This window comes from Triplophysa dalaica, chromosome 23 (assembly GCF_015846415.1).
Source record: "Triplophysa dalaica isolate WHDGS20190420 chromosome 23, ASM1584641v1, whole genome shotgun sequence".
NCBI lineage: Eukaryota > Metazoa > Chordata > Actinopteri > Cypriniformes > Nemacheilidae > Triplophysa > Triplophysa dalaica.
The window spans coordinates 5,378,250-5,390,798 of record NC_079564.1 but is presented as its reverse complement, the minus strand read 5'-3'; the positions used below and the strand labels follow the sequence as shown (position 1 = coordinate 5,390,798).

Sequence of the window (12,549 nt, the reverse complement as noted above, 5' to 3'; positions counted from 1 at the left end):
ATGGCAGCTTTGTCTGTAGGGTAGCATATGTTCTGCCTCTCTCCGAGTCGTGTGAAATATCGCCACTGTGGGGTTTTTCTGACACCTCAACATCCCCGCACGGCAAATCAAGAATCTCACTGCGGCAAATCGGTAAATGCGCAGGTAATGCTCACACCTGTCAAAAGCATTAGGTGTCGGTTTACCACTGCGTGATTAAATGGAAATAATCATTACGACTTAATTTGTTAGGCTTTAGAAAATGATCCATCCTTCAGATATAGATTATTATAGAATATATCGATAACTTTTTGTCAATAATGGACAAGCCTTTTTAATGAAAATTATAGTTTTTTGAACCTCTTGATGTACCCTGTATTGTCTTGCTTCTGAATGCTGTCACGCAGATTTTTCTGGGGATCACAATGCACAGTCGCCGGGGGAATAGCAGATCCAGGGATGCAGACTCCTGATCCGCAGTCTGTCGCTGTCTGGCCCGCATCCAGGTCGGTTGTGAACTTGCAGACACGGAGCCTGACTATCTTCACTTTCCCAAACCCACACTGGATAACATCTAAGGAACATCTCGTTTTAAGCAGTCTATGCTTTGTTTTACTTTAAAACTATGTATATTTTACTTAAAAATTGTATACTTAAAAAGTATGTCATTATTCTTTTTAAACATTACACTTAATATATTTAAAAGCGTCCATTCATTTTTATCAGTATATTACTTTGATTGCATATAAGAACGAAATGCGAAATTGAATTTTGGTATTTTATTATTTTGACACAAAATTATATTTGTATTTGATTTCACTTGGTGTTTATTTCCATTAGGATTGTTCTATTGCAATGTACTCTTTAGCTAGGTGTTGAATAGTAATTTCAAGAAAGAACTGCAATCAATTCAACTTTATTGTACTGTACAAAACAGCTTGACAGTGTACAAATCGGCACAAGACCAGTTAAGAGCATTCAGTCGTTTTTGTAAACACAAAAATCTTTTGGTGAAGAAATTAGAATGCACGAATCCACTAAAGACGTCCATCACTTTGCGTAAATGATCTGTAACAAATATATTAAGGCAGGTATTCCCGACATGAGCTCACTGTACAAGACATAGACCTCTCCTCTCCATTAGAAATTTGCACGGTTTATTTGCATTTTTACAGACGTGATTCCTCCGAGATTGTACGCAATGCCACCAATATCATATTGACGACTTCACATTTGAGAAAAGTCAGACTGTTAAACAATCTGTTGCATATAACACCATTATCATGCTTTCATAATCAAATCAAATTCAACCATCAGTAAAATTATGCGCAGATTAATGTGACAAGTGTTGAAAAAGAAGACGCCCAAAACTCGATTGTCAACATTAATAGAGTTAAATTACATAAATTAAAATCAAAGAACCTCGCTAATGTGTCAGCTATTAATTCATTTCATAATTATACCATTTTTAGGGATTAGATTCATAGCCTGTATATTTTTATTATATCATCTTTTATCGGAAAATAAATAGTTTCACTTAATTATTGTGGTCATTTTATTAGTAGTCGTAGTTTTAATTGAATATTACAAAAGCAGACAATGAATCAATTTATTTTTGTTTGTGAATGTTTGTAATTATGAATTGAAATTAAATAAACTTCGCACTGTTCTGTTTACTTCCATAAACGAATAATTATGATTATTTAAAAATGATTCAATTTTGCTTTTGATTTAAACACTGAATTTATATAGCAACCTAAGCAGTTATTGCTCTCCGCTTATACTAAATTCTCACCGCAAAAATTAACATTGATAACGAATAAATAAATAAATAATTGAATAAATCTCAAATTTGCCTTTTAACTTGACTCATAAATACTCATACAGGTTTATTATTTTTTTCCACTGAAAACAAAGATCAAACTCACATGCCAATAAGACTGAAACACTTCAGTGGCTTCTCCACCATCAATTAATACACATTTTTTTTCGGGCATTTTAAAATAATACACATTCACTTATGAACACTGTGATTTCTGTAAGCGCATTTTCCATTTAATTAAAACGGATAAATAATAAAACATCAGATGGGCCAAACCCAGCGCAGAGAGGGGCTATATAAATTATACATGTGCGATAGAAAGTCCTGCATTTCACTCAATACCCACTAAAGGCCCATTTGACTTTCTCTCATTAATTATGAAAAGTCGTGTTTAATTCATCTTGCACCGGGTAAAACTGGCCGCGGAGGTGAACGTCATATGGGAAATGAAGATCCGAGGAGCCCCGTGCGCTCTGGGTGGTGGAGGTGCGCGGTGGCACCGCGCAATAACGCGTGCCATAGTGGCAGCTCTTGCCATAATCGATCGGGTCTTCGTGCTTAAGGGAAAATATCCCGTTAAAGTTAATAGGAGGGCTTAAGGGAGCATCGAACTGAGGGCTTGCGCATTCCGGAGAGACTCTTTCGTAGAAAGACTCGTAGGAGCTGCAGTAGTTGAACGGCCTGAAGGGTTTAACGGCATCTATAGCGCTATTACTGTGTCCAGAGGGCGTCACCACACCGGGACTGTGATAGGTAGTGTACATGGAGTCATAGGGTGATCTACCAGAGAAGGAAGCCTCACCATTGATCTGATCCGAGTTGAAGTTCCTCGAGTTCAGCTGGAGACATCCGGCCACTAAATTGGTGGTGGGCTGGGAGAGCCCCTTGCAAAGAGTCTGAACAAAGGTGAGAAGGTCAGGCCTCTTCCCCATGCTCAGGATCTCAGAAAGTGCCCAGATATAGTTCTTGGCCAGTCGCAAAGTTTCGATTTTTGACAGTTTCTGGGTTTTGGAGTAGCAGGGAACCACCTTGCGCAGGCTGTCCAGGGCATTGTTCAGACCATGCATACGGTTCCTCTCCCTTGTGTTTGCTTCCATGCGCCTCAGCTTGACCCTGTCGAACCGAGCTTTGGTCATTTTCTTTTTCCGAGGCCCTCTGCGCCGCGGCAGACCATTCTCGTCTTGTCCGTCCTCCCTTTCTTCGTCCTCCTTCTCCGAATCGTCGTCCTCCATCATGTGGGAGAGGGTCTCCTCCTTTTTGAACGGCTCCTGTTTATTGACCTTCATTTCACCCATGCAGTCCCGTGAAAAGTTTCCCCCAAATTGACTGTTCATTATGGCAGGATCATCGAATGGCAGAGTCAGCATTGTGCTCTTACTGCGAATGAGGAGAAGATTACAGATCTTCTGAATCATTCAGAAATAAAAAAACAATCAAAATCAATCATTAATAACATAAAACATCTTAAATGTTACATTAAATACAGAAACGTTAAAATGATGCATCAATTGTCGACAAGTGCGACAGAATTTCATGAGTGACAGCATACAACAGTGATGTTGACTCTTTAATCAAAGAAATTCACACATTAATCTGAACATTATATATCAAATACTGCAATGCAAACATGTCGCACAGAAATACAACCCTGAATTCTGTCAAATGTATTTTCATGCGTGAAAATGCAACAGATCTCTAAAATGAAAGACTTTAAGACAAAAAAATAAAAACGTGCAGGCATAGTCGTACAATCTAATAGAATAAATGTTTATTCTTACCCTTACAAAACATTCAATTCTTACCTGGATTATGATGGCGTCAGATGACGGTTTTCATATTTCCTATTTTGAACTTTTTTCAGCTCGGATTTTAGCAGGTGAACAGCTCGTGCGTTTTTCTCACCTCCCCACTGCTCTCCTTGTCTCGCGCTAAGAGAAATGACACTGATGCCAACTGCCAGAGCTGGTACCCATGCCATCTGCCGCTGACGTCACGTGGCATGGGCTGGTCACATGACTCGGTCCCAGAGGACCTGTATTCCTCCCCTGATCATCTGGCGTGTGCCTGGAGCTGCGTACGACTGCAAAACCACAAAGCAGCCTAAATAAAAGACCAAGTATAATAATCCAATAGCATTGGTTTGAAAATAGATACTTGAACAAACAGTACAATGTGGCGGTTTCAAACATGGCTATTTTCCAAGTCTTGTAGTTCATTTAAAAGGAACCATAAGATTTAAAGAAAAATCTTTTGATTTCAATGCAATAATGGCCTGAGCAACTTACAAACAACAAACCGTTTTAAATTTACATAAGATATTCTGTGAAAAATGGAAAATATATGAAATTGGTCTGTACTGTTAAATGACAGCAAGTATGGAATGATTGATGGCTCGTGTTTGGCTGGTCAATCTCTTCAAGGGCGTTTGCCAAATGACTGAGACTGAAATGTCTGTCATCATATAGGCCAATTTTAGTTTTGCCTTCCATCTGATCGTAATGAAAAAATAATGCGTCGAACAAATAAATAATTTAATAATGAATAATCATCTGACAGTGTTAGCATTGTTTTACTGTCCGGTATTAACAAAATGGGCCTTGTCAACATTTGTTCTTAGAATATGAACAGTTTTATTTGCACAGGTGAAGATAATGATTGTTTTGTGTTAAAACACCTTCTAACTCACACCCTCCCTTCCCAACCCCCTTACACACTTTTATTTAAGAATCTAAATATACAATCAATTTTAAAAAGTTAATTAGAATAGATTGATTTAAAAGGAAAAGTTCACCTCAAAATCAAAACCGTGTTATTTTTTACTCACCCACATGACATTCAACATGTTTGGAGACCTCCCAGGCATCTTCGGGAACACAAATAAAGATGTTTAAGAGACTTCTGAAAGATTTCAAGGCCTCCTCGTAGATATTTACATTTACGCATTTGGAAGACGCTTTTATCCAAAGCGACTTACATTGCAGTAACCTATACATTTATCCTTTAACACAACTTTGTGTTGTTACCGCAATGCTCTTACCACTAAGCTACAGTGGTTATAGTTGTTGTCAAAGTCTAGAAAAGTACTAAGGTCAAAGTGCTTTCGTGAACGGGCACCATAGACTAACAAGACAGAGGAAAATACTCAACTCAACTTAATTTATATAGCGCTTTTTACAATTTTCATTGTTACAAAGCAGCTGTACATGAGACACTTTAAGTAAAGCAACTAAGATCATATACCTGCAAAAACAAGAAAAAGGTGAAAACGCAAAAGACAGACATACAAATGCTCCACACACTCAATATGCATACATATTTCCACACATTGACATTGCACAAACGCAAACACACTCGCACACACGCACAGTAAAAGCACACATTTGAGATAAAGGAGAGAGAACCACAGGTCAAATATTAAACGGACTATAAGTTCCTATATGCAATATTAATTATGTAAAACTTTGGAATTCTAAAGCAGCCCCCCGGCCAGGCAAATAGTGCAAAACAGTATGCAAATGGTGGCGAGGAACCCAAAACTCCAATCGAAAAAAAAAAACTCAGGAGAACCCAGGCCCAACCAGGGGATTCCAGTTCCCCTCTGGCAAAAGCTGCTGCCTATGCACAAGCTCAACAGTGCTTGCACAACAAGGCTAAATAAAAAAGAAATAAACTTACTAATAAGGTCAATAATAGATTTAAGATTATCATTAACAATCTTCATTAAGAATATATAGATTAAACTTGTTACTTTGTTTTGATTTTCGCACAAAAAGTATTCTCATCACTTCAAAACAATTCAAATGAACCATTCTTGAGCGGATGGTCCAATTCGACGATGTCTTTAGTACTTTTCTGGACCTCTCTGATGTCCATAAAATATCTATGTTTGTGTTCCTAAGACGCCGGGAGATCTTAAAACATGTTGAATGTATTGTGGGTGTGTAATAAATAACACCATTTTGATTTTGACGTGAACTTTTCCTATAAAATTACCCCTAAAAGAAGTACATTTGAGTACAATTCTTTTCCAAAACTATAGCAAAATAAATAAACACAAATACAGCCCACCGACCTGAACTTCTCAGACATCTGGCTGTATTTTGTAGCAGTAATTGTCCAGATCTTTGGCTCTTCCCATGCTGAGACCTGACACCCATGTTTTCCATTGTCATTGAGAGATCCTGCTGAACCTGTGCCGATTCTCTGTCTGTCTCACACATACTGTAGACACACACACACATATTTATAATTTAAACCAAAAGCTCATTTAATGTCCCCCAGGTGCATTTATCCCTCTCTGAAGGACAGTCACAAAAAAACGCTACATAAACGACATGCGACACCTTCCTGTTCATGAACTAGATTAATTGCCACTTTAAAATGAAGCTGACAAATTTGACTGGTCCCGTTAGCGAAAGCTACATATCAAGCACAATTTCGGTACGTGCATTAGTCATGAGCGATCAAGTGAAGTGGAGGGTTGGTGAAATGGAGTTTGTTGTAGTTTTGTTGGGATTGCCAGGTTGATGTGCAGTTATCATCACAACGGAAACATAATGAACAATGCATACAGATGCAGTTTGCTGACAGCGACAGATCCGTCACGCATGATTGTCATGAACCCTTGGTTGTTTGTGTTTGGGAACACACGCGCGCGGACCGAGTCTCTCCTGTGCCCCCACCAAAAATGCCTCAGCTGGTGGCGGGCTTTCCGGTTCAACACACACACACCAACATCTGATGAGTCAAACTTCCTCATTTCAGACTAATCACTTGACTGCACTAATTGCAAATGCAAATATGCAAATTCATATTAATTAATTACTCTGTTAATTAGTTCTCTGGTCTTTTTGGGCAATAAATCATTGTGCTACAGAAAGGAAAGAGGGCAGGCCTATCCTGCATGAAACATTTAGAGCGCACGCTCAGTGTGGGACGGGGCAAAAGACCTGAAACGTAAAAAAAAGAGCAAAGGAGAAACAAAAAAACAAAAGCAACGGCTGGGCCAGACAAGCTCCCCTGACAGACCTTCTTTATACCCAGCAGACTAGCAGTGGAGAACTGGCCCCTTCTCATGTGGAACACTCGCCTGACAAGAGCTGTCTGCCAGTGATTTCAAACACATTAGCACATTTAAGGTCTGCGCGATGCCAGGCGAAGACAGCAAATGTAGGCATGTAGATGTTCACACGTCAAGTGGCATGCGTACACACGCGCACACACAAGTACTAAGATCACTAGCTCTGATAAAGATGGTCTTTTGAGAGTTGTAGACGTCTGCTGATGGGCCTGCTTGCAGCTAAAAGCAAATGCAATGATTTGATGACAAGGAAAGCCAAAATATTACTTGCATTTATTGGGAACATGTCATTTCTTCTGAAAGATACGTATACAACTTCTCAATGGGACAAGGGTACCACAGACATTTTATTAAATGCGATTAAGTGTTTGATTGTATGTATGATTATAACGTTTTGAATATAATCAAAGAGGGTTTGTACAACAACCACAGTGTAAACACGAATGGTTTAACAAATATGGCATAACATATACATAATTCATCTGGTACAGGAGTGTACCAAAATGAATTGATCAAGATACTTTTTTTAAACATCTCAAACGAGGAAGACAGTTTTAGCTTTATATGATGACATATTTAAAATAAAAAGCGACTCAAGCTAAAATAAACAATCAAATTCTGCAACTCAAAGTCTTTTAGGTAATAAAGAACTACACTATCCATTTCCCGATCTCGTTAGCGAAGTACTGGTGATCACGTGACCGTGGGTGGCACGTCATCGCGATTCTTTTAGAAAACGCATGTACCGGTAATTCTTTGTTTGCTTATTTTACAAATTGGTTTTCAAACTGTTTGTTTCTGTCAGGCAGTTTCATACAGTTTATAAATTACAATTATGTCGAAATGTTAGGCACAACACGCAATTTTCGACTCAAAAGCTATATTCACCTTGCCTATAGTTCTCACTTTTAATGATCTGTCCCAAATTAAACAAGTGAGTTGGGCACTTGGTAGTAATTGTGGTAGCAGTGACGGTAGAAGTTTATCTATCTATCTCAGAACTTCATTAATGCATCTAAAGTTCAGCTTTTGCCCAATATGTTTCCATCTAACATGCAACCACATTGAAGCTAGAACAAAGTATGCCGTTGATGTAAAATATGAACTTGTGCCATGCTTGAAAACAAAGACTCGCTTTCCCCCTGTGATTCGTATGAGGAAATGATCTCCTCAGTGCCGCTGATTCACACTGTTAAGTGATTTTAATTTCACTCGTGTACCTAGCCAATGCTATAGTCCAGGGACCAGTGGAGGCGGGTGGGGTAAGCATGTGCGTGTCTGTCGTGTGGATGCACTCTGCCAAAAATGTTGATGTGACTGTGATTTATGTCAAAGTCGTGCCAAGAATGTCCATCAGGATGAACATTCTCTGAGCAACCTCATGCTTATCACCCTCCGTCTATCTCTTTCACAAACACGGTTGTTTAAATCTGATCAAATCCGGCCTGCGCGTTGCCATTGGTAGGAAGGTGGCATACATTTGGAACAGGTGAATACTTTGGCACGGGTTAAATGGGTCATAGCCTCTCTTTTGGCCCCTGTGGAGGCACACATTGGACCGGTGCTGCATCTACAGTCTCCTGCAGTCCTTTGCGATTGTTGCCCAGTCCAGATTAGGTTCTTCTGGCACTGTTCACACTGGGCTTCTTCCTAAACTGTCTGGCATTTGCTTGCGAAGGCATTTGCTTGCAAAGAATGCAGTGATAATAGGGCCGTATCTGGCTCAGCGTGAGACCAGAATGTGTCCGTCCACAGTGAAATGTAGAAATAGTTAGATATATATCTCTAAAAACACACAAAAAAACATCTGATCGGGATTAATCGCGCTGGAACAGAATACTCTCAAAGCATTCTTTCCAGTTCTGAAGTACAAATGTTTGATATGTGGTGACGTACTACATTTGCATAAATGTGCTGGATGGTTCATCCCAAACTGTAGTCCGTCAGACTTGATGTTAATTTTTCCCAATGGAAATGTGAATTTATATAAGTATTTTCCAAAGACACTTTGGGACACAATCATTAAAAATGCAAAATTATACTTTTTATATTTACGATGCTTACTAATCACTCCTCACATCATGCGCAACATGATGTTATCATAACAAAAAAGTAGTGTGTAACTGAAACAGATACTTTTCCGACTTGAAAAAAAGCATTTTAAAACATTGTAGGAATGTTATGGAAATGTTATGCATTAGTGTGGCCACAGCTGCTTTTTTGCATGTCATTTCATCACTTTCCATCAGTGGCTTCTCCATGCTTGTCTAATCATCTACCCCAACGCAATAAGGGCACAACCAAAATTGTTTTGGAAATCCGCCTATTTTTCCTTTTATTTTGACTTATCCTTCACTTTTATACCTGAGAGGTTACTTTTTGATATTAAATTTCAGTCTTTTCATTCTTTTCAGCAAATTTATCTGACACTGGAAAATCAGTCTTAAGTAGCACAGGAACATGTTATTAATCGCCAAAAATACATTATTAAAAAAAAAAATATTCTATGCAAAAAAATCATTAGGATGTTAAGTAAAGATCATGTTCCATAAAGATGAATTTATACATTTCCTACTGTAAATGTCTAAAAGCTTTATTTTTGTGAGTGGATGGCTTGCTACGCTGCCTCAGATTAACAACTTCAAAGGCGATTTTCTCAATATTTTGCTTTTTTGCACCCTCAAGGTCCAGTTTTGTAAACAGTTGTTGTTCCGCCAGATAGTGTCCTATCCTAACAATCCATATATCAGTAGAAAGGTTATTTCCTAAATCTTAATTTGTCGTCCAGGGTCACATATGACTAATAGTGTACCGGCAAGACAAAGACAGCAACTGCATGTAAACATCACCTGCCATTCCTCTAAGGGAGTTTTTAAAATCTGGTTGATATTTGAATAATATTCCTTTGCATGTTGCACATCTCGTTAAAAAATGCGCGTGTATCTGCGAATGCACAAACACTTAGAGGTGTGATTACATATAAATATACAGTCGCGCATTTTTATACAAACTGGTTCCGTTTGGCGGTGCTTGCATTTAGTTCCTTTAGTGCCAAACCCTGTGCCAGTCGGTTTTATTTGGATGTGCCCAATTTAACCTCAGTTGTTACCAGTGCAAGGATCCTCGTACCGGTTTTGGACAGCGTGCCGGACGGCTCACACTGAGGAGTAACCGGAAATGTCCTTGGTTTCAGCAGGCAGCTGTCCCCACTTAAGGCCTTAATTTAATCTCCACTCTCGAACCCTCTGAGGCTCCTGTAAATTTTCTGGAATACAAGAATTTGGCAGCACAGACGTTCAAACACACACACACTTGTTCTGAGGCTCGGCTCTCGGCTAAACTGTGTTTTCTCTCTGAAGCAATACTTCAGGGATGATGCTATTGTGAAGAAAGCTGATAGTTGGTAGACTACAGAACATTTGTTTGCCATGGTTAGCTGATATAAAAAATATATATTTTATTTTATTGTAAGATAGTACCTTCATATTCCACAAACACATAAATCATTTCAGTTAAGTAAACACCATGGTTATTCTGCATGTGTTGTTGCCTCCTGAATTGTTGGCCTGCTCTTGTTCTTGTTCGGTCCGAAGGTCCCATCTGGTCAGTCTGGTGGGGTTTGGATTAGTCACGGTCTGGTCCCTGTGACCAACCGGCAGCCTCGTGAGGGTCTGCTCAACCCACCCACAGAAAGCCTGTAACTAGCTCCATCCAAAACGAACGTAAGAACACAGTCACATTCCAAACAGCATCACCGTTCTGCTCAGATCTGAAATTGTGGGATTTAAACCCACACATGAATATAGTAAATGGCTACACAAATAAAGATGAGTGTAGGAAGGTTAATATTATACATTACCATCTGAAATGCACTGACCTAAGAAATAAAGAATCGTACTTGCAGGGTATGTATTTAGTTATTTATTGATATCACAGCAACAATGCAAGATCCTTTGAAATATGTCTCTTCGATATTCTTTGTTCCAAAGCTTAATACTAACAATAAGCACGCTGCATTCATGTTTTGCAGGCAGATTTTTGTGTGGAAGCCGGAGTAATTGTAACAGATGTTGAATGATTAAATTAGCAGTTGCGGGCTGCTCAAATATTCATGTCGCGTTGAGAACGCGTACCAGTACGAGCAAACCCCATCTAAGACTGCTTGATTATATGCTTTTGTTTGCATCACGTAAGGTCGCAAATCTCTCCAAGACTTTCTATGTGAGAACGATTCCTTCTGCTGGTAAGAGCGCTTGTGATGGCCTGGGCGGTTGAGATGTCTTCAAGGCTTAATACACCCATTTAAAACATTTGCATATGGCTGTCAGCTATGAGGTTCATGAAAGTTTAAGACACAGATTCTTAGTGATGGCATGGGAAGCATTTCGTACAGCAGAATGGCATGTGCCCTGGAGAAAGGTACATCACACCCATCTGCTCCAGATGCCCCCATCAGCACGTGTGAAATCCCACACGGGATTGGTAAAGTAGGAAATTTGCTTCTGGAGACCTGTGCAAATAGAATTTGAAACGAGACAAAAAAGGCATGGCATTGTATCATTATTTTATAAATGACAGTAAGCAAAATTTCATTTTATAATTGCACCTGCTTTCTAAACATCTCAACATCTGTTACAATTACTCCGGCTTCCACACAAAAATCTGTGTACAAAATAGAATGCAGAGTGCTTATTGTTAGTACAGTACATTGTATATATGGAAAAGTCATGAAAGACACTGTGTGTTATTGAAAATAATGCATCACTTATTGGTAATCCACATTGGACCCATAGTGACATCTAGTGGTTAAAGATTAAAACTGCAGCTGAGTTGCATCAGTCGAGCTAAATGGCTTTATTGTGGTAACTACTTCAGAACCTATCCTGCAGGTCAGAAAAAAACTTAAGAATAAAATGTTTAACATGTATGACCATTACTTGATCCTCTAAAATAAATACATAGATAAACACAGGTAACACTGAAACATATAAATAGCAGATCAATTGCATTTAGGAAGCAACAAGAAACAAAACCACAATAGAGCTCAGTTGTTTTGAGCAAAATGACGTCTCCCGTTTCGCAGGAAAAGTCTATGGATCTCGTCCATGTTATTTAACTGAGACCTGATGCCAAGTTACAAAAGTTTGCAAATGTATACAAAACCTCCGAGATTTACATGAACTCATCAAATCCAACCCAATTATGTGAGCTAATGTATAAAGATTGAATTAAATGATGTCTGAATTCTTGTATTAGAAACGTATTATACAAGGTATATGAGCATTTCTGTATGGGTGTTTGCACATCTATTATGGGATATTATAATGTAAGTAGAACAAGTTTGCTCATTTGCAAAGTATATTGCATGAACAGTGACTGCAAAGTGCAATCTTCTGCGTTTGCATAAGATAGTATGAAAATGCAACTTTTAGGAATGATCTAATTGTTAAACTTATAAAATAAATTTAACACGTTTGTTTATCAACTTTTAAATATGAGCATTTTTTAGTTTTGTGGACAATCTCAAACCCCTCCTCGCGCTGCAGGTAGCAGGTGGAGCGTGGAAAGACAGTATTGCGAAATTCACTCACTTCCTATTATCAGGTTAAGCAACAGTTTCTTCACACAGAAAAATTCGCTCTTTCTTACATGCAGAATGTTGAGGTTC

At 38.7% G+C, this 12,549-nt stretch overlaps 1 protein-coding gene across 3 annotated transcripts; it reads right to left on the bottom strand.

The window, feature by feature from the left end:
* Nucleotides 1–769: 769 nt before the first annotated feature.
* neurod6a (neuronal differentiation 6a) lies at nt 770–3,729 on the bottom strand. 3 transcript variants are annotated; one of them, XM_056738463.1, is made up of 2 exons: nt 3,604–3,729; nt 770–3,178 (listed from the first exon to the last, which is right to left on the bottom strand). In XM_056738463.1, the coding sequence occupies exon 2, from the start codon at nt 3,166–3,168 to the stop codon at nt 2,173–2,175; it is 996 nt and encodes a 331-aa protein (XP_056594441.1). In that variant the 5' UTR covers nt 3,169–3,178; nt 3,604–3,729; the 3' UTR covers nt 770–2,172. The 3 variants fall into 3 exon arrangements, with proteins under 3 accessions (XP_056594441.1, XP_056594440.1, XP_056594442.1); XM_056738462.1 differs by having other exon boundaries at nt 770–3,207; nt 3,604–3,728; XM_056738464.1 differs by having other exon boundaries at nt 770–3,204; nt 3,604–3,722.
* Nucleotides 3,730–12,549: the final 8,820 nt, after the last annotated feature.